Below are 27,627 nucleotides of genomic sequence, written 5' to 3'. Positions count from 1 at the left end.
TCATGTGATTGTTCACCATCACACCTATCAATTTCCATTAAATCAGCCTCATCAAAATCCTCCTCATCCATGCTGTCATGCTCATCCTCTTCATTGTCATCAGGAAGTGTAGGATCATACTGTAGATGTAAGGAATATTGTCAATTTTGTGTGATAACTTTGGCTGCGTTTTCAATAACACTTGACAAAAAGTCTTTCCCCAATTGCTTGGTCCACTAACAACATAGAACACGGATGCTGTAAGCCACTATCAAAGCACAAATCTAGTTTAATATCCATACGGTAATGTGGTGTAACCACTGAACATGTTTTATTGTACGCCACTTGCACTCTTTTCACATTAGTATCGTTCTTCACATGAAACCTCTTTATCGCGTGTAATGGTCTCAGAGATGCACACGTGCTGCTCTGCCATCAGCGTAATGACACTGTACCATAGCGACATCGTCAGAGATGAAACAAAACTGACTTACTGCAAAATAAACATGATCTGTGTGGAAAGTGTAGGGTCTGTGATTAACTCACAAGTTGGCATGTTGGACCTCATGCTGAAGCAACCCCAGAGGGAGTTCAATAGAAGTTTGTTGCAACTCCTGATTTTGCAGGGTCTAATCTTATCCCGTCTTATCCCATAATACTGCTGAATGTACATCTGTTTCACATTCTTGGGTTAGTCTGAAGCCTCCTGGTTACACTTCATTCATTTTTTAGGCCCGAGCCTCACGAAGTGATCGGCGAGGAGCCTATTGTATTCGCTCGCGCAAAAAACGAAAAAGGGTCAAAGTCGAGCACAAAGCGCTCGACTTTGACAACGGACCCTCAAACAGGGTAGGTCAGGTCGAACGCTTCTCGAAAACGTACATATGGGGGTGAATGGAGCAGCCCATAATTGAAATCGTTAGCATCATGAGCTAGCTTGCGCGATGAAATTGGGTCAATGACGAGCGCGTTGCTCACGACAACGTGGGTCGTGTCGAGACGTTTCCGAAAACGTATATATGAAGGTGACTGGATTGGCGCATTATTGGAATCGTTGGCGACGTTCATTATTCTTATTAGGCCCGAGCCTCACGAAGGGATCGGCGAGGAGCCTATTGTATTCGCTCGCGCGAAAAAAGAAAAAGGGTCAAAGTCGAGCGCGAAGCGCGAAGCGTTGCGCTCGTCATTGACAATGGACCTCACGAAAACGTGGGTCGCGTTGAGACGTTTCCGAAAACGTATATATGAAGGTGACTGGGTTGGCGCATTATTGGAATCGTTAGAATTGTTCATTATTATTATTCTTCTTATTATTCTTTCTGAGTAAACGATCGCTAATTTGACCCCCTGAACATATACGAAAACTCACCAATTTTTGCATGCAAGCCAGGTCTGGTGAAACATTTTGTTTTTTATTGGCGCCATTAAAAAACTCAAAAACGTGGCGAAACAGCGCCCCCTAGAATTTTCAAATTTTGCATTCCTATGGGAGGGGCAAAAAAAAAGTTGGTCGTAGAACGACGAAATTCGCGTCACAAAAAGACCATATGAAGACCGACAAAAAATTACATTATGGAGTTGCTGCCTGACAAACAGGAAGTCGGCCATCTTGGACTGAACTTTGACCTTTGCCGATTCAGCATTTTTGCACACCTCGTACTTGAATTAACTTGTCCTAGGGCATTAAACTGACTGGCACCAAAATCGCTCAGGAACATCTTCACAAGTTGGGCATCAAAAGATGTGCAAGGTTTTATAGAATATTCAACGGTGTTGCCATGGCAACCGCGTGAATTTGGTCTTCGTTTTTGTCTCTCGCCGCAATATTGTTTCGCCATTCGTTCGCACAATCTTTGGCCGATCAGCCTCAAAATTTAATAACTTGTTTACTGAACCGGCCTGAACCAACAATTAGGGAATCAAGTTTATAGGTGCAATAGCGCCCCCTACAGAAGAAAACGAAAATTTGTATGGAGGTCCAGAATTTTCGTTTGTCTGAAACGCATGAAAATTTGTGTCAACATTCATGATATCATCCTGATCAAAAAAGCCAATCACACCCATACTCTATTTTCTACCACGCTGCCATGGCGAAGCCAGAAATGCCCCATTTTATCCCTATGGGAAAAAGTGAAATTTCTCCAATACTAAAATTTCAGCTTACTTTGCCCAAAATACATGAAATTTGGCTCACCGATTCACGATGTCAGCCTGATCAAAAAAGTCAGTCACACCTATGTCATATTTTGGACGCTGTTGCCATGACGATGACAAAACTGTCCCATTTTATCCCTATGGGAAAAAATGTGAAATTTCTGCGATGGAAAAATGACCCTTGCTTTCTCAAAAATGCATACAAATGCCTGAAATTTGGTACACGCATTCTTCACATCTCCCTGGACAAAAAAACCTACCGGTGAAATAGATGTAATATGTAAGACGTTGCCATGGCAAAGTCCGGAAAATGGCATCTTTTTCCTTGAGTTAGCCAATTCATCCATTTCAAAATTTCACATGTAGCAGCCAAAAAAACCGCTAAAACTGGCACGGCTGGAAAAGCACAGTTCCAATCGGCACCAGCGCTTGGGCGGCGGCCGGCGAGGGCCTATTATCGCCGCTTGCGGCTTTAATTATTATTATTATTATGTTGCATTTTCATAATCTTGAGTATACAATATGGCCGTGGGAGAACACATTGCAAACAAATTTCCAGTAATTTCTATGAATACAAATTGGGTCTGCAATAGTAAATTTATAAGGTGCCACAAAACCAGGAAAACACATTATCAACTTTGTTGTATAAAATCAGTTTAGATAGATATTTAAATAGTGTTTTTTTTGTTTTTTTTTAACATAACCATATAATGCCAGCAGCATTATCATAACAGAAGCATTAAAAACACTTATATGTCCAGTCCCATATTTAGGATTCATTATCTCATCTATATTTTATTTAGTTGTACCTTTGTGTGTAGATTTCACGTTCAGGACCGTTACTGAATGAAAAAGGACCACATAGTTCCACATCTGTGAAAGATTCATATCAATATTTGAACAGCGATAGATCCAAGTTGTCCTGCTTCACAGGACAATCTGCCTATGGGATTCTTGGCCTCCTCAGCTCCCGAGCATGTGCACTATGTTTAACTTATGGTTTATCTAGCAAGGCCTGCCACCAGTCTTCAGTCTCAGTAAATGGAAAACTTATCTTTTTTTGCACTGAAAGTTTAAAATAAATTGTCCTTAGGACAGCACAGTTAAGGATAAATATAACTCACATTTGGCCTGTTCATTTGCCTTGTGACAGAGCTGACAGACATAAATATATGTTAATCGCCTTGCATTCCTCTGGCGTGGTTCCTCTTTCCGTGGTGTCAAATCTCTGAGTGAATTCAGCCCACAGTGTGGGAATTGGTATATCCTGGTGTGAGTCAACTCTCTTCAGACTGTGGGTCGATGGTGCTGACTGAGCCAGGACAACTAATAAATCACCTCCTGCTGTCCTAAAATGGCGGGGTTGTGATTGGGAAGAGGAAGGGAGCCGTGAGCAAGGGTTAATGAATACAGGCCACATCGATCTGCTTCCACCGGCCTTCTCTCACACACCATCCACTCCTTTGCTCTCAGGCCAAATGCTGCTCCAGCACTTTTCTGACCTGCCACGCTAAGCACAGGCTGAGTTGCGAGGAATCCACAGAGGCAGGAGACATTGTGCACTAGCAGTTGCAAAGGTAATGGCTAATGCTAGCAGCTAATTATGAGTTTTATCTCATTCAGTAGTTGTAACTGCCAAATGAGGGAAAGCAGTGTGGTTCAAAAAGTCACCTTCAGGAACAAAGCAGTGAAAAAAAAAGAAAAAAAGAATGGAAGCAGAGAAGCTTAGGGAGTGCATTACGCTCATGTTATACTTTCTACATATTTGAATATGCATGGGTCTGCTATGTTCCAGGTAATGAAAAGTAAGCAAGCTTTTGTGCAGATACCTTTGGGCTCTCTTTGTTTTGCCAGTTTGTTGTGACTGTGCAACTATGCTGCAAGTTTACCAAGTATATATGTGCTGGAAAACAAAAATGGCTGCAGACTTTTTTTTTCATTCTGCATGTATGGACCATGTCATCCAAATGGACAATAACTCCATAACATCCAGCATCAGCAGCTATCTCTGTTGGTGTCTGAAGCTTTGGCAGTAGCGGTATGGCAGGCTGTTTTAACATAAAATCCGTTTTGTCTGACTATCTGTAATTGCATTTCAGATATCTAAAACTGCATTTTGACTAGACAAAACTACATTTTGACTATGCAGAATGGTAATTTAAGATATCTGCATTTACCTTCTGACTAGTAAGAATAATAATTCAAGATATCTTCAATTACATTTTGACGAGTCAAAATTCCTCTTAAGATATCTCAAATGATGTCACCTGGTTCGTCATTTGAAGGGTCACACATCCGTGATTGCAATTCAGGATATCTCAAACATAATTATGACTAGTAAAAATTAAATTTTTAGATATCTGAATCAAGAGATTGCGTGTAAGCACCCTTGTGCTGTACTGAGCTATCCAAACAATTGCCTGTAGTGTAGAATTTCAGGTGGCTGCAATGGCGTTGGCCGTTCTGGACAAAATTGTCAGAAAATGCCACAATAAAGAAAGAGCTCTTCAGTATGGGATATGCGGAGAAAGCGAAAATCGTGTTGTAGGGGAGATAGCTTATCAGTTAGTGGACTTTAAGGTGCTGGATGTGTTTGGATCCCACTTTCAACCTCGAGTGTCGGCCAGAACGCCACTTCAAGGCCATGACGAGCGTGACTAATACAGTTGATTTCACCCGTAGGAGACAGCAAGACTGGAGACAGGAGTTCAGCTTCACATATGGGCTGTATTGGTTAGCCCTGGTTGTTACAGAGGAGCATGGCCTGAGCAGACTTAACTCTGAGTACACATTTCGTCATAAATGCACACTTCTCTCATAAACAGAAAACTCGCTGATTGGCACAGAAAACATCCCCATCTTGTGTCTGCCTGATCTAACTTTCACAAGGTGCAGAATGTGTGACTACTTCAAGGAACACAGGACTGTGGGAAAATGCTAAAATGCTACATAAATCTGTTACATTTTGACTAGACAGAATACTAATTCAAGATATCAGTAATGCCATTCTGACTAGACAGAATGTTAATTTAAGATATCTTGGATATAAAAGCCATTTAATTCAAGATATCTCTAATTCATTTGGAGATATCTTAAAGGGAATTTTGACTAGTCAAAATTACAGTTCTAGATATCGCTAATTTAGTTTTGCCTAGTCATTATTTGCTTTCAAGATATCTAGAATTTAATTTGCACTACTGAAAACTATATATCTCCTATCTAAAAATACATTCAAGATATCTTTAATTAGAATTATGACTAGTCAGAACAAAAAGTGAGATACCTCAAATTAACTTTATGACTAGTCATAATTTAATTGTAGATATCTGAAATGTGTTTCAGATAGTCAGTAATTCATTGTAGATATCTTGAATTGAAGCCTCCATTCAGCTCAATGGTAAAACTGACATAATTTCTACTAGTCAGAATGTAATTAGAGATATCTCAAATAGGTATTTTGTCTAGTGCAGTGAAACGGATTTTATGTTAAAACGGCCTGCCATAGTAGCGGTGACTGTGGTAGCATTAGCTTTGGTGACTTTTCAGCAACAGCATATTTGTTTAGTCTTTGACAAAGCGTTCAGCTTGCAGTTGATGTCTCCACCTTTTAACCCTTGCAAAAAGAACAGCTACTACCAGCCCTCATCTTTCAGTTCACATTAAGGCCCATTTATTGTCTGGTAAAACCAGCAGAGCCAATGAAGTGACAACATTCCTACAGTTGACTTGTAGCATTCTCAGAGCCACCTAGTGTCATAACTCAAAACTTTGGCAATGTTCAGAATACCCACATAGAATAATTAGGTACTAATTCATGAGCACTTGTTTATCTACATTAATAACCAGCTTTTTCAATTCAATTTTTCCATTCAATTGTATTTATATAGCACCAAATCACAACAATCGTCTCAAGGCTCTGCAACATCCAGTTTTCCCACTTACCCTGACTCACTTTTGTAGGGTGGGATGCTATGAGGTTAGTTGGTCAGTACTGACCTGGCACATTGTTGCCATTCTTTTATATGCCACCCAGCTTTTAGGCCAACACATATTTGGACATTCCCCTTATCTATGTGTTGCACTGGCTCAGACATTTCATGGACTGTATCCATGCTCTGAGACTTTCTGCAGTACTGAGTCTTGCCTGTCTTTAAACATCTTATATAGTTATTTTGCCTTCTTTGGGGTAATACTGGCCAAATGATTGCCACTTTTCCATGCAATGACTGATATAGCAACAGGGTGGTGTTTAAAGTCTGACAGCTGTTGCATAAGAAGAAGGATTAGCCCTGCACACTCTTTGTAATTCAGGGACTACTTCAACAAATATTTAGAAAAAAGATCTCTGACATAGCTTTAGAAACCATGCATGTATGCCCAGCTGTGACTAAATACATGAGAGCATTGTTTGGTGTTTCTGATTATGTACATTCCAGTAATGGTTCCTGTATGTTTCTCTGTGTGGCAACAATTACAGTTATATCAGTTTTCAGTAAACAAAAGCGTTTTTCCATTTAGTGCTGATAGTGCATAAGGAGATGATTGGTTATGGATATGTTCCTAGCTGTTCAGCTCTGTTCTAAGGATTCCTTGCCTTTTTCTCCCTTTGAAGACATGTAATGTTATTTTATGAAAATATATGGCATGCTAAACAGAAAAAAATAATGAATGGTCCTAAAACTGACTAATGCTTGAGTGGAAAAAAATGTCTAACAGCATATATTATATAGTATGTTTAAAAGATAGGGCTGCTAACTGCCCTCCTTTATGAGCATAAGAGACTGTCCATTAATAGAATAATTACAGTAATCATGACAGTGCATGACATCAGTCATCACTAACCATCAGTGATCAGAGTGGAAAAAAAGTTTCTGATTTACATACAGACTTGCCTCATTAGCCACTCTTGTCATTTATAACTATGAGCCTAAACAGTCTGACAACTCATAGGTGAAGCAAATTATCTTGGAAAAATGGTACATGTCAAGATATCTTTGACAATTACTGACCAGTCACTTCTCACTATCACTTCCGTGTTGGATACAACAGATATGTGCGGAAAAACTTTGACAAGGGCCATATTGTTAAGAATGGATAGGAGCGCTTCAGTGGGGAGCTCCCATTCAGCAGTGGCGAGAACACTTTACACCAACAAAGATCCAAAACAAGCTCAGCCATGAACCAATGATGTCATGTTAAAATGTGCTGGTCTTTTCACAAATGGCAGTGTCTCAGACTCCCAACTTGCACGTTATAAAGGCTCTGCTGCTAATCCAGTGGTGCAAGATACCACAAATCTCCTTCAGACATTCAAGATGGTGAACTAAGTATTGTATATTAGGCAAGGGCAGCTGTAGTGTTCTTGGTTAAACATTCAGGCTAACTACACCCTGTATAAAGATCCTATGATTTATTTTATATTTATATCAATATTCACAATGTCTTATTTGAAGGATACTAATTAAATAGATAACCAAGCTGTTTTATAAACGTGTTAGGGTTAAAGTTTATCAATTTTCTGACAGCTTATGCATACTATATTTTTATTTGTAGATGGCAGTAAATGCTCACCCTGAACCTCATTAACATATTCATAGGAAAAATTGGTATTCGGCAGCTGGGGATGATATTTCTTACTCCAGTAGTCTAAAAATATGTCCTATCTGACCTTTTCTATGCTCATGTCTTCGTAATAGCATTAACATAGCAGCTACAACCATATCCATCAATTATCTGACCCACCCTGTTTGCACCACCGTAACTAATCATTATGCCCCTTTTATACTTTCCACATCTCACTCACCCTACTGTTCATCTCTCACTATTTCTTTTTCACCTCCAAAGTTCTCTTTAAAGCACATGAGCTGCATTTGGCACATTGTTGAAATTCTCTTCCAAGCTATCTGGTTTGTTACCTCCAGAAACACAGATGCAAGTGTTTTTTTTTTTTTTATTATTATTCAGCCTTTGTTTTTATCTCTGTTATTCCAACCCTCTCAAAGTCATTCTTTGATGCATAAAACAAAGTGAGATATAAGTTTCATTTATTCCCTTTGTTGCTCACACAGTGGTTTTACTCCTACATATTGTAGGGCAATAAAGGACAGACATGATGGTTAAGTTGATAGCACTGGCCTTACCTGCTCACTCCTTACAATTTTGTGTTGATAATATATTAAAATAAAAAATTCCCCACTCATCTGGGAGCTGTAGAGTATTTTAGCTGTTCCTAAGACTGTGCTCCTCTGGACAGAGATTTTGGATGTCTTAGCTCAGTCATTTTCAACCAACCGTGCACCATCCAGTTTTGACCTCGGGACTTCCAGACCATACTTGGCACAGATGTTCCTGTATACTATGCCGGCCACTTGGTTATGGCATTTCATGTATCCCCTGCCTGCTAGCATCTTGTAACCCACTGTTACTGTATGTGCTGGATTGTCTCAGGGGCATCTCTGCACAGCCTGCACCTGGGTTCTTGCCTGCTGGTTGTAGACCCAGCCTCTTTTGATCTTGTTTTCAGAGCTTTTTCCTGTGCTGCCATGATTAGTGCCTCTGTGTTGATATTCAGCCCAGCTTTGTCCAGTAATTGGTAGGATTTTTCGATATCAGCCACCTCTTCTGTTGTGGTATATCCTGTGCAGAGCCCTGTCCTTTCATTATGTTCCTGTTCTTGCTCCTCTTCTTTCTCAGGTTTCTTCTGCCTGAGGTATTCACTAAGCAGTTGATCAGTTGTGGCCATCTTCCCGATCTACTCATGGAGCTTTGTTGTTTCATCCAGGACAGTGGTTTTGACACTCACTAGTCCTTGGTCTCCTTCCTTCCACTTAGCGTACAGTCTCAGGGTGCTGGATTTGGGGTGAAACTCTCCATGCATGGTAAGGAGCTTTGATATCAGTGGCTTCTATCTTTTCCTTTGGCCAGCTTATTATCCCAGCAGGGTACAGTATCTGATGACTGGCAGGGTGTTGATTGTGCTGATCTTGTTCTTCCCATTCAGTGGCCTCCTCAGGGCTTGCCTTACTCTCCGCAGGTACTTGGCAGTTGCAGCTTTCCTAGCAGCCTCTTCATGTTTCCCATTTGCCTGTGGGATTCTAAGGTACTTGTAGCTGTCCTCAGTGTCTACAGTGTTGCATTCTGCTAGAGAGAGAGTTCTCACTATTTTCCCTCTCTTTGCTACCATTTGACTATAGATGCTGTAGATCCTAGTAGTGTGGATCAGTGAATCTCGTTCACTCCTGGCATACAGCTTGATGTCATCCAATGTAGTGGCTGATGTTTGCTTCATTCCGTAGTCGGTATCCATAGCCAGTCTTGTTAATGATCTGGCTGAGGGGGTTCAGGCCTATGCAGAACAGCACAGGTAAATTTACCAACAGCCTTTGTAAATCCCACACTTGATGGTGACTAGTCCAGTTGGCTTGAAGTTGGCCTCTAGTGTTGTTCTTCACACCCCCTTTGAGATCCTGATGAAGGATCTTAGATCCATGTGTGTGGTATTGAGTCATAGGCTTTCTTGTAATCAACCCAGGTGGTGCACAGGTTGGTCAATCTGGTCTTACTGGCTCTATCTACCAGTAGCTGGTGTTTTGCTTCTCTGGTTTTACTGCCAATTCCTTTCTGGGCCCTGCTCACGTATCAAGCCATGTGCCTGTTCATCTGGTTGCTATGATGCCTGACAGAAGCTTCCACTTCGTACTGAGGCAGGATATTGGTGGAATGCAGACTGTTTCTACAAACATTTGTGAAACAATGGGTTGCTCTCAGGAGCTCATGGCTGAGCAGCTGCATTCAAAGTGTTGGATGCAGTGGTTTCACTGGCACTGGACTCTAGAGCAGTGGAGACATGTTCTCAAGAGTTACAAATCACGCTTCTCCGTTTGGCAATTCAATGGATGAGTCTGGGTTTGGCAGATGCCAGGAGAATGGTCTGACTGTACTATTCCAAGTATAAAGTTTGGTTGAAGGCGGATTATGTTGTGGGGTTGTTTTTCAAGAGTTGGGTTCAGCCCATTAGCTCCAGTGAAAGGAATTCTTAAGGTTACGTTTTAGACAATTTCATACTCCCAAATTTGTGGGAACAGTTTGGGCCCTTCCTTTTCCAACATGACTGCGCACCAGTGCACCAAGCAAGTACATGGGTGTGCGAGTTTGGTGTAGAAGAACAGAGTCCTGACTTCAACCTGATAGAACATCTTTGTGATGAATTAGAGTGGAGACTGTGAGCCAGGCCTTCTCATCCAATATCAGTGTCTGACATCACAAATGCGCTTCTGGAAGAATGGTCAAAAATTCCTATAAACACACTCCTAAACCTTGTACAAAGGCTTCCTAGAAGAGTTGAAGCTGTTATAGCTGCAAAGGGTGGGCTGACATCATATTAAACCCTATGGATTAAGAATGCGATGTCACTCAAGTTCATATGCGTGTGAAGGCAAACAAGCGAACACTTTTGGCAGTATAGTGTATATATATTCAGAAATATTGTATGTGCATAAATTTGTTACTGACATGTACAACAAAACAAACAACTTTTACTGTCACACACTTAGTGAAATTCAGTCTCTGCATTTAACCCACTACACATGCAACACACATGGTGTGGGGGACAGCTAGAAAGCGCCCAGGGAGCAACTGGGGGGTTAAGGGCCATGCTCAAGGGTCCACAATGGTATACTGAGAGTGGAGACTGGCAGCACTTCAATACCTCAATATTCCAATTCCTGTCTGAGGGTGCTCTGGGGCTCCAATTGCAGTCCCAGGGTGCCCCCCCCGATGGTTCAGATTCCAGATGGTTTTCATTCCATTTCAGTCCATCCAAGGATGGAAATTTCATTTTTCCAGTACATGTCAGTCTGAGGATTCGAACCAGCATCCTCACACACACAGCGTCCTCTCAGTCACTAACTCTCCTCTTCTCTTCTCTTATGCATTGATAAATTGGGTCTGCAGTATGGCAAAATCCATCCATACTTTCATTTTTTTCCACTTATCCTTTTCAGAGTAGCAGGGGGGGCTGGAGCTCATGCCAGCTGTCATAGAGCGAGAGGCAGGTTACACCCTAGATAGATAAGCCAGTCTGTTGCAGGACTAACACAGAGAGAGACAGACAACTATTCACACTCACACCTGTGGACAATTCAGAATCACCAAATAACCTAACCCCACTAACTGCATGTCTTTGGATTGTGGGAGGGAGCTGGAGTAGTGAGAGAAAACTCACGCAGACATGGGGAGAACATACAAACTCCACACAGAAAGACCCTGGCCAGATGGTGGATTCAAACCCAGGACCTTTGTGCTGTGAGACAACAACGCTAATCACTGTTCCATCATGCTGCCAGTAGGATAAAATTGAAAACATATTTCATATCATACTCAGGCATATTAAATACATATACCTTTAATTTTCTGGAACATATAATTGCTTTTCAAGATAAAGAATAAAAGTAAAGTGTTCTAATTGAAATTGATTGGTTCTTTACTATTTTATTTATAAATATCCTGAAGATAAAGCTGAGTATTATTATTTATATCATGTGATATTTTATTTATGTTTACATATGTTAAACAAGGGAGTACATATAAACACAAACATTAAACATGAAAATTGCAGACTCCATCCATGGAGTTTATTTAAGTATGTTCCCCTCATTATGGTTTGATATGTACAGGAATTTGTCAACAGCATCTCTGCATGATGAAAAGTTAAATTTTATTTTCATAAATTGGAAGTGACTATATGTTTTTGCAGGTATAGTGCCCAACAGCAATATGTATGTGTCAGGATGAAGGAGGTGGTCATTAACCACAGGCAGTGAGGGAGACTCTTTCTCCTGCATTCAAATGACGCTTAATCCAACACTATCAACGCGCCTCCTACTCCTCACTCATAATCCTCATCTTTCTTTTGCTCCTGCTCTTGTGCTATTTTTCTAAGGGGACTACTGTGCACTACTTTCCCTCATCTGTTTCCCTCATTTTTCTTTTCTATCTCTATTTATCTCATTTCTCTCTTCTTTCTATAGGTTCCTTTCCCCTGTTTCACCAAGGATGTGAATATATCTCCTCCTACCCAGCCCCATCTCTCTCCCCCACTCTCTCGGTAAATCTCTCTTCCCTCTATCTCTCCGTCTTTCTCTCATCATTCCAAGAGATAACTGCGTGCAAGCTCTTTCATCTTTCTCCCCCCTGAAGAGAAGACTGCCCAGCCGACGGAGAAGCATAGTCAGCGTTTCAGTCCTTTATGATGTCACAACCCCCCCGATCCAACACTCTCACCTCCAAAACACCCATACAAATAATATAGCCACACAACTGACAAAATAAGTAAATCAAACATATATATAATATATAAGAAAACAACTCTGTTTGTTTCTCCCTTATGGCGCTAATACCAAGTGAGGGAAACACTCACAAAACTGTACCTTACAAGATGGGCAGCTACAGCTCCACTGGAAAACTCTGGTGCACTGCTGCGCTCATGAGACAGAGATAGAGGGGAAGAGAGAGAAAGAGAGAGAGAGAGAAACTGAAACAACTCTTAAAGTAGAAAGTCTGACCTTTTGTCTCTATATGATAGATTGGAATGCAATGTTTTTAATTTTAACAACTGGTTGTGAAGAGCTGGTGTCTAGACAGACAGCAAGAGAGCGGAAGATCGGCACAGGTAAAGTGATCTAGAGAGCAAGAGAGAAGAAAGGAGGTGAGGGAAGGAGCATATGAGAAACTCTGAAACAGAAAGAGAGAAAGAAAGAGAGAAGAAAATGGTTATTGCGAAGGGAGAGAGATGGGGGAGGAGGGGAGGTTGTATGTGTTAATACACAGGAACACTGCATCAAACCAATGCACTGCTCTGAGGCTGGCTGAGCAGCTATGAGGAGTGCGTCAGCAGTACATTCACGTTCCCACTGAAGGACAAAGGGAGGGGGCAGAGCGAGCATCTTAGCTGCCTGCAACACCGACACACATCGAAGGGGGGGAATAGAGAAAAAAGAGAGATTGGAGAATAAACAAGAAGAGGAGATGTGGATTAGAATGCTGCTCCTGCTGTTTCTCTGACGGTGGGCTGCCTGTTAGAGCGCTCGCGTGCCTCTCCATTTCTCTCTCACACACACTCTCCTTCGCACACTCTATCTTTTTCTTGCTCTTGATCTGTTAGTGGTTCTCTCATTCATTCTCTTTCAACCCCCCCCCCCCCCCCCCCCCCCCCCCCCTTTCTCTGTTCTACTCTGGCTACTGCAGTAGTCCACCAGCCAGCCGCAAGTCTGACAGCCACACACATGGCTAACTGCCACAACTTACTACCTCAGTCCTGGAAAAAAAACTAACAAAAAGCAAGCAGAAGAACACTACAGGAGGCAACCTGAGGGACAAAGAGCAAGCGGAGAGAAGAATCCTCAACACCATTCTCTGCCTATGGATACAGATACGGAGCCCACTTCCACACACATCCTCCAAGCACCATCCTCTCTGTATTCTCTCATTGCAGAAGAGGACAAGAGTGCTCTCTCTCTCTTCCGACAGCCTTTTACGAATCTCCAACAGTGCAGCGTATCCTCTTCTACACCCCCCACACAGCGCCACCATCTCTCCCACCACCCCCAGCCCCCCTCCCCCCAGGAGGAATAGACGGATTACTGCTAGCTGTGCACACAGCAGCCTGCAGCTGCTCTGACCAGGGCCAGCCCAACATTGGGAGGAAGCAATAGGAACACAGAAGAGGAGAGGAGAGGAGAGGGGGATGACTGTGCCGGGAGTTCTTTAGCCTTTTTCTGTCTCTCAGTCTCTGTCACAACAGGGCTAATCAGCGACCGACAAGCCCTTGGCAAAGTCACAGTGAGGGAGGTCTCTCACCCAAACAGGCGACCAGCCGGACAAGCCAACACATGTATCAGGACCTGACAGAACTGGGGATTTTTTATTAATTTCACTTGGTCACTTCTTTTCTCCTTTTCTGTCGTGTTTAACTGCGCTATGGATCATTGTGATTTATCTACAGTGCAGCTGCATTTTGGAGTCTGCAGCCTGGCAGGGGGACAGTTGGTGGGGGCAGAAGGAATCCGGGCACCTGCTAAGCCTTCATGGCCTCAATGCTGTCTGTGAGTGTTTTCCATGCTGCTCTCAGTCTTTAATATCAGGAGCCATTTTGTACCCTTGGCTAATCGAGGGCCACACCACTTTCTTAAAAAAGAAAAAAAAAAAACATCTATCTCATGCCATTCTGGGGAAAAGGAATTACAGATGAATGCTGTGTGTGACTGTTGCGCTTAACATTTGGAAAGAGGCAAAAAGGAGGACTTTCAAACTAATGAGGTACGTCACTGAGACTGTTACTCAACCTATTTCTTACACTGCTGCACTGTTTTTCCTCTGTTTCTTCTCTTGTATTAATCTCTCTCACTCTGTCTCCTTATCTGTCCCCTTTTTTCCCTCCATTCCCTCACACAACAATTTTGATGCAGCATCCCCCTGCATTGTCGATGGAACTTTGGAGCCTTGAGTTGCTCCAGCCAGGCTAGGGTGGTCTGTCCTTTGGTGTGTGCCATATCCCCCCACCATGCAGAATAATGAGCCCTCCACACCATGAGTCCTCTGGGCCAGGTTAGTGTGCAGCCTACCTGGAACGCAGCCCTGCTCGCCGTGCTTTCCCTCATGGTGCCTGCCTTCAGTATGTGCCAGTCCACAGGCCCTGAGTTGGGCTCATCTAAGCCACAGAACTGTCCAGGTGTGTGCTCCTGCACTAACCAGCTCAGCAAGGTGGTGTGTACACGCAGAGGGCTGATTAGGGTTCCTCCAAACATCCCAGCCAACACCAGGTACCTGAACCTGATGGAAAACAGCATAGAGACCATACAGGCAGATACATTTAGACACCTGCATCACCTGGAGGTACTACAGTTGGGCAGGAATGCTATCAGGCAGATTGAAGTGGGGGCCTTTAATGGCCTGACCAGTCTCAATACCTTGGAACTGTTCGACAACAGACTGACAGTCATACCCAGTGGAGCTTTTGAGTATCTGTCAAAGCTTAGAGAATTGTGGCTTAGAAATAATCCAATTGAGAGCATCCCCTCTTATGCCTTTAATCGTGTCCCCTCACTCATGAGACTGGACCTGGGAGAGCTGAGGAAGTTGGAGTACATCTCTGATGGGGCTTTCGAGGGCCTTCATAACCTCAAGTACCTGAACTTGGGGATGTGCAATCTGAGGGAGTTTCCTAATCTTTCACCGCTGGTGGGATTGGAGGAGTTGGAGATATCAGAGAATGTTTTCCCTGAACTTAAGCCTGGGGCATTCCGTGGCCTCAAGAATTTACGTAAACTATGGATTATGAACTCTGCCATTACTATCATTGAAAGGAATGCATTTGATGACATAACAGCCTTGGTGGAGCTTAATTTAGCCCACAATAACCTGTCGTCTCTTCCCCATAACCTCTTCACCCCTCTACAGTATCTGGTGGAGCTACACCTACACCACAACCCTTGGCGATGTGACTGTGATGTGGTGTGGCTCTCCTGGTGGCTCAGAGAATACATTCCCACAAATTCCACCTGCTGTGGACGCTGCCACACTCCACTCCACATGAGAGGACGATACCTGGTGGAAGTTGATCAAACAACCTTTCAGTGCTCAGCACCATTCATACTTGATGCTCCAAGAGATCTTAATATTTCAGCAGCAAGGGTGGCAGAGCTTAAGTGTCGCACAGCTGCCATGAGCTCAGTACGATGGCTTCTCCCCAATGGAACTGTATTGACCCATGGCTCAGCTCATCCAAGAATATCTGTCCTTAATGATGGAACACTTAATTTCTCCAATGTTCTCCCATCAGACACAGGTGTTTACACTTGCATGGTGAGCAACATGGCAGGAAATTCCAATGCCTCAGCCTACCTAAACGTCAGCAATGCCGAGCTCAACACATCTAATCTGTCCTACTTTACCACTGTAACAGTGGAGGTTTTTGAGCCAGCAGTGGAGGAGACCCCTAAACCCAAGCCCACTGTTCCTGCATCACCTTCTGTATTTCAACCTGTCTTTATCTCCACACCTACTGTGCTATTCCAAAACACTCAGACTCCAAGGCAGGTATCAATTCCCACTGCCAGAGTCCCCAGTGTGCCAGCTACCAGCCTGGATGAGGTGATGAAAACCACCAAAATCATTATTGGGTGTTTTGTTGCTGTTACCTTGCTGGCAGCTGCCATGTTAATAGCATTCTATAAGTTGCGCAAGAGGCATCAACAGAGAAGCACCGTGGCAGCAGCCAGGACCATAGAAATCATACAGATGGAGGAAGAAGTACCTCCTGTTCCACCGCCCACATCTGGATCTAGTGGCTCTGATGACACAGGATTGGTACTGCCTACACTGGTGGAACACAACAGCAACACCTTTAAGCCTGGGTATGTGTCCTCCTCATCCCGCCAGGGAGGTTACGGTGCCCATTGGACTCAGAACAACTCTCTTCATCGCTCTGTTAGACAACATCACAGCCACATCAGCACCATTGCTGATCCCTACGTCATTAAGACTACTCATGGCAAGGACAAGGTTCAAGAGACACAAATCTGAGTAATGTTCAGATTGATATGGATCTATCTCTGACTCTGCCCGAACCTCTCCCCTCCTATCTGCTCACCAGTCCATGCAATAGAATGCACAAAGAACAGAACGGTAACTTTCTTTTGTACAGAAGTGCAAAACAGAGACATTTTTTGTTTCTTGTACATGCCTATACATAAGTATATAAATATGAAAAAAAAATATATAAATATATATAAATGAAACTACCGTCAGGCAGTGGTGAGACATGCAAATTATATTAGAAAAGAAAGTAATTTGAAACTATTTTCTAATAACTGGTGACTTCTATTTAAAAAAAAAAGGATAATTAATTGCTTTTTTGATTGAAAAAAAAGGAACCTGTGATGTCTAGTGTAGGAAAAGAGGCATTTAGTTTGTTTTTGACCATAGTTAGGAGGCAGTAAGAAGCTCTTTATAAAGGCACCAGTTTCTAAATCCAGCCCCAAATGTAAGCTCCAGTTTTTACTGTGCCAAATATTATATGCAATAACATGGTATTTCCAAACTAAGGAGTTTAAAAACCCACACAAGCAAAATCTAGATAGACACAAACATTTGTCCAATAGCAGCATAATGGCACAGATAGATTGTGCTGTTCAGTAGCTATCAGCCAAATGCTTTTGGACTGCAGTGAATTTCTGCAGCTAAGGTTTAACCCTCTGTTCGCTGGAGTTCAGCTGCGTTTATTTGACAGTGCCAGTGCTTCTTAGTTGTAGCGTATCGAAACATGTTTATTTAGTGTGCACATAATTCCCCACTGGTTTAGCTGGCAAATGTGGAATGCAGGCTAATAACAGTTGTTGCAAATATGTTGTTCTGTTATTGTTTGCATTTTGTATTATTTTTCCCTTAGGTTTTGACATGCTTCTTATTTGCTTGTGTAGTGTTTAGGGCTAATTTAGTAATGCATTACAGCAGTTGCCTGACTTGTCTCCGCAAGGGCTCATTCCGATGCTAATTTTTCAAAGGAACAGACATGTGGTGCAGTGATACAGGGCTTTGCTGACCATTCTGCTTTTGGAGGAAAAAAAAGAGGGTTAAAGTAAAACAAAATGAATGTCTGATGATACCGGGACTTTTTCATGGACTACACTGAATCATTACTTTGTGTTTCTTTTTCTTTTAACATTTTATTTTTAGCAACACTATTTTTATGGAGAGACAAAGGAGGCTATGAAAAATAAAATCTTTGGTTTGTATTTCTCTAATCAGAAACACTTTCATCTAATGTTTTTCTTTTCTTCTTTCTGAAAATATTTCCATTTGTGTGTAAGTTGTTTAATCGTAAAGGCTGGAGGTAGTATTGTAAATCGTATCTTAGCCAACACCCCCATCTTACGGTCCTATGCATTTACTTAGTGTCTGCATGAATGGGTCTTTAAGTAACTGGTGTACAATGCTGCATTATACCCCACAGTGGGGCTCTATGCAGGTCAGATAGGCTGTTGGTCTTTGATGCCTCAGCTTAGTTCTTAACATTGATTTCTCAGTGACTGTGAAGGGGAAAAATACATGTATCCCACAGTTCTACGGTTTGTGGGTTTCTTTCCTTACACGTTCATCTGCAGGTCATCCGTCTTACCTGAGTCTCTCATTTATGAAACAAAAACATTTTCGTTTTTAATGACCTGAGTTACAACACAATTTTTCTTCAGCAAAACAAGTATTCCCAAAAGCAGTCTCAATATATATATATATATATATATATATATATATATATATATATATATATATATATATATATATATATATATATATATCACTTAAAATGGGAAAGCATGCATTTTTTTATTTTTTGTAGATGTTGTATGTGTCAGTGCGTTTCTGAGCAATCTGGTCTTGACATCATGCAGCTAAAAGGCCAGCCACCATAAATAAGCGTGGGCAGTCTGTGGTGACTGAAACGGCTTACCTATGATGTTATACTGTTGCTCTTTGTACAGCCACTCATCAGTCCTCCTTATTTTGTACTGATTTTGAGAGATGCTCTCTAACGCTCCATGTTTCTGGTCATTTCAGAGTTTTATGTTGCAGTGAAAAAGTGCTCCTGCTGAGGCTATTTAGGGATGAAGAGGAAATTAAAGTATGACCCCTCTGATAATTATGGAGCATGTTGAGTTGACAGGAACACGAATGCTTCATCATTTCAAACCTCCAGGCTAGCCATCCAAGACTCTTAATAATTGGTTTTTAAGGTACTGAGTGATATATATATATATATATATATATATATATATATATATATATATATATATATATATATATATATATATATATATATATATATATATATATATATATATATATATGAAGGGTGTAAATAATGAGATACAATATTTTGCATATTGCAGGTCTTAATGAAATACCTCGAAATTTTTTAAGGTTTTCGAAGTTTCTGGCAGCACTTCTGGTAGTGTGTAAGTAAGGAAGGGCCTCAACAAGTAGATGCTACTTGCTGAAGTGTTTCTTCAGTTTCCTCAAGAAAATGTAAGCGCGATAGACTACTGAATATTCAATTGCCAACAGAATGTGATGGCTGTTTTTTTTTTTTTTTTGCTTTTTGCTTTTTGTTTTTTTGCTTTGGCAAAACAGAGTGTTCTTGGTTGTTAGAGTATGTGTGGGTTGAAAAAGAGCAGACTCTTATTATTTCCCCCAGCACAGCATGGCTCTTTGGCCGTGCTAGCATCTTCATAAGAGGCTACTGGCTGTTTGCAAAGCCTTTAATGTGCCCGATAACCAGGCACATATAAACACTAACAACTACTTCCTTTCTTCTTCTTTTCTTCCTCCTCCTCCTCTTCAGTATTAACAGCAAAAGCAGAGGAAAGTCTGTAATTAACTTAATACTATCAACCATTCAGTCAATTTAAGTTTGCTTCCCTGTTGAGGGTGAGGGGCTTATGGGTGGAGTGGAATGGCACTTAAAACAAGGATCCAGACAATAGTCCGTCTCTGACAACACCAGTAGGATTGAATATTTTCTCTGCTGCTGCACTAGCACATGCTTTGAATTTGGCTGTATGCTGCTTTGTTGCACATAAGCTCAGGAGATGGCCTGCCATAACTGCTGCCATCTCTAATTGTTTTTCCATCAATGATTCAATATAGAAAAGTCATGTTTTAAGGCTTATAGGCTCATCTGGTTAGTACACAGATTTGCATACTTCTTTGGTGCCCAGCTGCTTTTTCTCTTCTTATTGTTTTTTTTCTTAATTTTTATTTACCAGAGGGTTAATGATAATGTATCAGTCAATATATGATTCATTTTTTAAACATGCAGTGTGTCACTGGTTCTTGCTCTTGCTTTCCATATTTGCAGGATATGGAGGTAAGTGAAAAGAACCAGTAACCTGCCACCATATCGTTTGTCTTATTCCAGCTGGATAGGATCTGGAGAGAAACAACAAGTTAAAGGATGGTATACGGCTTGCATTCTAAGTCTCTAGATCCATATCTGTTGATGAAGTCTCTAGCAGTAAAGGGTGTTGGTCAGGTGGCAGAAATGCTGCCACAGTCTCTCTGTTGACTGATGCCTTTTCGTACCCACAGAGAGATTTAATGATCCGTGGTACTCTTAGAAGTGAGAAATTGTAAGGACTCAAATCTCATCTTGCTCTCAATGCTTGATTGGACTCTTCTGTCTGATGACAGCGAGATCTAGTAGCTAGTCTTATATACATCTACATCTAATTACATAAATCTACACAAATAAAAAGGCCAATGTGAAAGAAAGTTTCAGTTTCAGTTTTGGGAACTTCTATCTTTTGTTGCTCCAATTTTACTTTATTTTCTGATCACACTGCAAAGAAATTGTTGTAATTACAAATCAGCCTGCATACCTCCACCAAGGCTGAAAATTCCCTTCTTCCAAAAGGATGTCTGGATTCATTTGAGATAGCAAGATAAGACAATAAGATTCTCTCAATTTTGATTTTAATTTGATATGTGTTTGCATAGATATGAGACAAAATTTCTAATTTTGCCCCATCTCACAATGGGAAAAAAAAAAAAAACTAAATCCTTCCAACATTTCCTGGATCCAGATCTAGATTCATTAAAAAAATGAAATTACTTCTAAAGATGGGCCAGTCCTCGTGCCTGGTAAAATTTGCATTTATTTCCATATATAAATTTTGAGAACTGCTGCTAACCAGAAAAACACACAAGCTGAACCTGTCACATAACCTCCTGGGCAAAGGTAAATATGAAAGGAATGAGAAATAGCTGCACAGCGTAACATATATACTGTATGCATTACATTTATGAATCAGATTCCATATACTTAACGAGGCTTTGATGGTTTCTAATTCCTCAACACGGCTGTGTGCACCAGGTGAGTGGTCTTCTTCTCATAAATAATTAAACAATGCTGTCAGTTTTACTTTGACACTACAAACTAATTATGGCTGATGCCAGGTTTCTCTTATACACTGGAGAAGGTATGAGACTACAAGATGGAAGGACATTCACTGAGTGCTCCTTTGATTCAATGACAAATAAAACATTAATATGTAAAGCCCTTAAACATACCACACAAAGGAAATAGCAAATAAAATAAAACATAAAGTGTCACTACATTTATGTTGCCTCAGAATAGGCACACAATCTGTATCCTACTGTACTGTACTGTATGTCAGTGTCATTGGAATGTAGGCCACAGTGCTCTCTTTAAACCACTGCAGCTCTGGATAAGGGGTGGCAACTGGAGGTTGTTCCTGGAGGTTTCTTTGTCTGTCAGTCCGCCTGATGTGCTGTATATTTTCCTGGGGGCATGTGTGTTTGTGTTTGTGTGTGTGCGTGCATGTGTGTAAGAAAGAAAGTGTCTTCTATAACAGCGTCTTTCATGTTATTTTAATCCCTCCCATTCACGAGTGTGAAGGTAAAACTGGAACTCGTGCATGAACCTATACTGACAAGCAATATATATTTACAGAGAATCCAAAAGAAAATGCACATTGGTGCACAGACTCTAGTAGATGCTACCTGTGCATTCTGTTTCCTGGAATGCGAAGGGGGAGGTTAAATAGTTGTTGTTTTTTATTTATAATGATAATTGTACAAGTGCTCACACAGGAAAAGCTACAAACTAGTTCGAAATTTAGCCTCAACATTTGTTTTTTGTTTTTTTTTAAAGGATTTGTAAACTTCCATTTTACTTAATCACCCTTTTAATACAAGGGGAATAGTTCCAGTAGAACCCCCTATTATCTGCTTAAGGAATAATTCTTGTAAATTGAGATTAGACTACCACCACTAATGATAATTTTGACAAAGCACTGATAGCTGCATGATGCACCGTAGTAATTTTAATATCTTTAATATGTGGCACTCTGCACTGTAAAATTAAAAAGCTCATGAAAGCAAATCTAAAACTTGCATTTTTTCAATTTTATTTTGCATTGACACAAAGCTGTCTTCTGCAGCTATGTGAGTCACAAGTAGAAATTTGGAGGCTATAGTTTGGACAATTGCATTATCTGATTGATTAAAAGAAGTTTTAACTTTATGTCTGCCATAGAAAACAAAGTATATTACAGGTAAACATTAACTTAATCCTTAAGATCTGTTAAAACCATATGCATTCTCACTTTGAAAAAGAAACAAAACTCTTACAACTACAAACACAGCAGATCTTCCAATATCACAATCATGAAGCACACTCCCTGACATATATGCCACTAAGCTTCTGCAAGATGAATGATTCACCACCAACTGATCCAGACATGTTGTGGGTGAGTTTGTGGGTGAGTTTGCGACAGATTTGTATTAGAAAACACTCATCTAGCTCACACACTGTATTATGATTACCTGCTCTAGGGCTCAAAATCAGTGCTTTAGGTAGCTTTCCTCTGGCACTGAATACAAGGAAGCATTCAAGGGAAAAATGGGCTGTTTATCAATGACCCAAGGATTACTAACATTAAAAAAAGAATGCTTACAGGTATGATTACATCTCAAATTGACCACAGTCTAGCTATAAAGAGAGTATGAGAACCATCCAATCAAAGAGTCTGTCACCTGCACAACAGGTGAGGTAGAGACAAAGATTTATTTCCCCTTAAAGGTGACAAATATATGTACACAGCAAAATGCGACTGGATGTCACAAACTTAGGGACACATATATCATAACAGTAACAAATTATCTTGACATAATCTTACAATTTTAAAAACACACACGTACTAACAGATATTCGCCTCTCGTTTCATCCATTTTCTTGTCATTTTCTTTTAGTTATTAATTTTATTTTTCCTCAACGAGGTGTATTTTTTGCCTTTCCATCCTCAGTTTTTAATTGCATCATCCTTCATGCTGGGGCAGTATTGTCCACCTGACATTCACGCCAGATAAGCCAAACTGGGAAAGACCGAGCAAGAGAGAGAGAGAGAGAGAGAGAGAGCTACAGAAAGAATTCAGTGAAACTTCAGTTGGTACAGACTTTTTGAGCTGCATCAAAGCCAGAGAGCCAGTGAAACAGTATCTATTTGAGCTTATAGGTTCATCAACAGACTCACTGTCACATCTTCACAGCTCAGCAACAGTTCTGGCAGTTGCATAGATTCAGTTGGCTTTTTTCTTCTTTAAACTTGACTTCCGCCTCTTTTCTCTTTCATTCCATCGACCCTGCCAATAACATCCAAAGCCCCAGGGTTGCTATGGTTTCCCAGGATTCCAGTGCAATGGTGATTGGCTGTTGAGGAAATTGTGGTAGACATGGAGCTGTGTGAATAGGGAGCTTACTGTGACCCTGACAGAATGCACTGTATTCATATTTACTTTGAGGACCTTGGTTAAACAGCCACTCCAAATAAAGCTCAATGGGCCTATTCAGTGGCTGGTATGTGTGGAGTTCATGCTGTGGCAGATAGAGAATGATGTGAAAAAGGAAAAAATAATCATTTGTACTGTTTTTACAAATCACACAAAGCAGACCTCTAATGACAATTCATTGTTACATGACACATAACACGAGAAAGCAATTTACCAAGTCAGTTTAGTTGCATAGTTTTGCAGTTTAACAGTGTAATTCCATTTACAGTGAAAATGCAACATGCAATGCTATAATACAGCTCAGATGTGTTCTTCTGTGTGTACCATCCAAAGAACACACTGTAACATGTACCAGCAAGACAGGGATGTGTGTGTCTCCAGAGTATTTCATTGCAGACTACAGACAAAATGAGGAAAACAAAATCAAATCTCTGTCAACTCTTAATACAGTCAGAAGTGGAATACAGCAACAAACTTGTGTATCCTGTGTTTCCAAAAGCTGGAACTGGGCAGTGTATAGGCTGCATTTGGTAAAACTGGATGTACATACTACTATGTACTACTGCTAAATTAGCATTGGAAATTGATAAGAACAGATTTAATTTGTACTGTTCTAAGTGCCTTATATCTAATAATACAGGATGCTGAATGCCATGAATCTAAACCATCTAAGATCCAGTAGAAGGAATTTGCAAAAATGACATTCACTCTAAAGTAAGGCATCCTTCCAAATGAGCAGAGGCACACTGATCTTGCAACACTCAAATGAAACATATCTTGGCTGCAATACCACAAACCCTAAATTTGTGAAAAAGTGACTGGCCAAATTGCTAGTACTGCTCCTTACATCACTCAGATCATTTGTTGTGCATATGTGATATAAATTTATTCATTCATTCATTCCAGTTACAGCGAAAAATCTCCTGGCTCAAGGGCCACTTACTATTACAGGTGTAATTCACAATATTCTTCAGTAGATGCCATTCATTGTGACCATAAATGAGATGTCCATAATATTCTATAATGTCATTCACCAGTTTGACGATTTTTTTTCTAGCAAACTAAGTTAGCATAGCCGATATGGGTGTGTCAGACATACAAAGATAGCTGCTATTAGTAAGATAAAACAAAAACTTTATTTTAAATCCAAATAAAATACTTGATTAGTCTGTTGATACAGATATCTGGCAGGTAATTGTATTGAAAATGAGAAGAAAGGAGCCAACGCTACAAACAAGGTCGGGATGTCCAGTTCACTACAGTCAAAGTGGCCTGTACATTCATCAGCCACTTTGTTAAGTACACCTTGCTAGTACTGGGTTGGATCTCCTTTCCCCTTCAGAGCTGCCCTAATTCTTTATGGCATATAATCAACAAGATGTTGGAAACATTCCTCAGAGCTTTTGATCTGTGTTGGCTTGATAGCATCAATCAGTTGCTGCAGATTTGTCAGTTGCACATCCATAATGCATTCCACCACATCATAAAGATGTTCTGTTGGATTGAGATCTAGTTACTCTGGAAGCCATTTGAATATAGGGAACATCATTATTTTCATGAAACCAATCTGAGACGATCTGAGCTTTGTGAACAATGATCATTTGGTACAAAGGGGCCCAAAGTGTTCAAGACCCCCCCCCCCCCCCCCCCCCCTCCCCCGCACCATTACAGCACCACCACTAGCCTGAACCTTTGATACAAGGTAGGCTAGATCCATGATCATGCTTTCAGGTTGTTTACACCTACCATCCAGATATTGCAGCAGAAATAAAGATTTGTCAGACCAGGTAGCATTTTTCAAATCATCTATTGTCCAATTTTGGTGAGCCTGTGCGAATTGTAGTCTCAGTTTCCCGTTCTTAGCTGATGGGAGTGGCACCTGGTGTGATCTTCTGCTGCTGTAGCCCATCTTCAAAGTTCGATGTGCATTCAGAGATGCTCTTATTCATACCTTAGTTGTAACAAGTGGTTATTTGAGTTACTGTTGCCTTCCTATCAACTTGAAGCAGTTGGGCCATTCTTCTCTGACCTCTGGTATCAACAAGGAATTTTTGCCCACAGAGCTGCTGCACACTGGATATTTTCTCTTTGTTGGACCATTCTCTGTAAACCCTAGGGATGGCTGTGCAGGAAAATCCCAGTAGATCAGCAGTTTCTGAAATACTCAGTCCACCCCATCTGCCGCTAACAAGTATGCCACAATCAAAGTAACTTAAATTACCTCACCTTTCTTCCCCATTCTAATGCGCTTTTTAACTTCAGCAGGTCATCTTGACTATGTCGACATGACAAAGATTCTGCCATGTGATTGGCTGATTAGATATTTGCGTAAATAAAGAAATGAACAGGTGTACCTAACAAAGTGCTTGGTGAGTGTATATAGTGTAGGGCATAACAGTAAGCCTTTGTCAAATTCAGTTGCAACTGGCTGCTCAAGGAACTGCATTCAGGTAACTTAGTCTTCATATGACCATTATTATTATTAGTAGTAGTAGCAGCAAAAGTAGCAGTAGTAGTAGTAAATAGTAATAGCAGCAGCAGCAGTCTACCCTGAGCATCATTAAAGAGAGATATCATAGTCAGAACTTATTTGAGTACAGATCAGTGAAGCAAACTGTACTTAAACTTGCAATGTAGTAAAAAAAATACAGTAAATGAAACAAAGCGTCAAACTCCTCAGATTTCAATACTTTAAAATTTACTGTAAAGTCAAAAGAGTAAGCGATGCAATGTTACACTAGCAATGGTAAATTATAGTAACCAAATGCTATGTATCAAATGAAGACATAAAATCCACTATGTCACAAGAAGATCAAATGAGCTTGAGATAGCGAAATTATAGACATTCAGAGTTAGAGTTTGATTGATATTAACAATGATACTAAACTTGTTCAGAACAATTGTCAATCAGCATTATGCATTACCTACACATGCTTGAGTGCCTGTTTGTCTATGCTGGTCAGTGTATGTTAGAGCAACTCCAATTATACTGTGGAATGGAAGCCTGATAAATGACAATTATGCGCCCGGTGTAATTGAAAGCTATAGAAGCCCAATTTGTTTGCACTGAAGAAAAAAATATCAATGAGAGGTACAAGCACAGGTTTTATTCTGTATGGGGGATCATTATGTGTTCTTAAGAGAAGCATTTATCTTAATACACAGAAGATTACCCTCCAAATCACTCTCACAAATTCAAACTATCAGCTTGGAAATAACCTGCTGACAAGCACAGGGGGGCATAAATGTGTTTTTATTTTAACACTAATTCTCTGTTGTGTTTGAATTACGCAGACCATTAGGACTGGCAAATGTGCTCCGGGCCAGTGTGTCTGTGTGTGTGTATATGTATTTGTGTGTAAATGAGTATGTTGGAACAAGAGTGTTCAGTGGCGTGTCAGTGGTATTAATAGGAGGATGTGAAGATGCAGTTGTTTTGCCTTCTGCATGTGCTGTACATTCACTACCTTATCACTTCCAAACACTCTGGCTCTGCTCTGTCAACTCAAATGAGCTAATTGCTTTAGTCTTCCGCTCTTACTTATTTTTTCATTTTGCCTCCCTCCCACTCTCTCTTTCTACCCACACACAATGGCCACTGACTGTCTTTCGATTCTCATTGTCCCTCACGCTCTCTCTCTCGCAGTTTCTTAATGCTTTTCTTTAATTTGGATTCTGTCTAAGAATTGCACCTTGTCCTAATTGCCTGTGCAGCTGAGTCATAGCCCTTTTCCAAGCGGTTTTCTTTGAGTGACTCCCTTTCGGCACAGCTCACCTCTTTTAAATATATTCACTATTCATTTTTTTTTTTTTTTTTAGCTAACTTTGCAATATGTTGATCAGCTAAAACTGTAGATCTATTAAGTTCTGCTTTTTATTCCTTGTCTTTTTCTTGCCTCTCTGTCTCTCTCTCTTTCTGAATTTCCTTCATAGCCTCTCAGAGAGTAAGAATGGATTATAGTGTGACAAAGAGCCATGGTGCAGTAGAGGGGGATTTGGGAACGCCAAGCTCTCTGTCATCTCAGGACTCCCTCATATGCCTCTGCACTCCATTATTGTCCCACTGACGCATCTGTCTTAACAGAGAGCAGGGAGAGAGTGAGAATTAAGTGAGGGATGATATATGTGTGT

At 40.8% G+C, this 27,627-nt stretch overlaps 1 protein-coding gene across 1 annotated transcript; it reads left to right on the top strand.

Annotated features, from left to right (window-relative positions):
* The first annotated feature begins 13,738 nt into the window (after window positions 1-13,738).
* On the top strand, window positions 13,739-17,948 carry lrrc4.2 (leucine rich repeat containing 4.2). Its single transcript, XM_030731635.1, has 2 exons — window positions 13,739-14,448; window positions 14,598-17,948. Exon 2 carries the CDS (start codon window positions 14,719-14,721, stop codon window positions 16,711-16,713), a length of 1,995 nt encoding a protein of 664 aa, XP_030587495.1. The 5' UTR covers window positions 13,739-14,448; window positions 14,598-14,718; the 3' UTR covers window positions 16,714-17,948.
* Window positions 17,949-27,627: the final 9,679 nt, after the last annotated feature.

Source organism: Archocentrus centrarchus, chromosome 6 (assembly GCF_007364275.1).
Source record: "Archocentrus centrarchus isolate MPI-CPG fArcCen1 chromosome 6, fArcCen1, whole genome shotgun sequence".
Classification (NCBI taxonomy): Eukaryota; Metazoa; Chordata; class Actinopteri; order Cichliformes; family Cichlidae; genus Archocentrus; species Archocentrus centrarchus.
This window is presented reverse-complemented; position numbering and strand designations above follow the sequence as displayed.

Excerpts from the sequence above, each read along its gene's own strand:
- lrrc4.2 (XM_030731635.1), top strand. The coding sequence starts at position 14,719 with ATGAGTCCTCTGGGCCAGGTTAGTGTGCAGCCTACCTGGAACGCAGCC.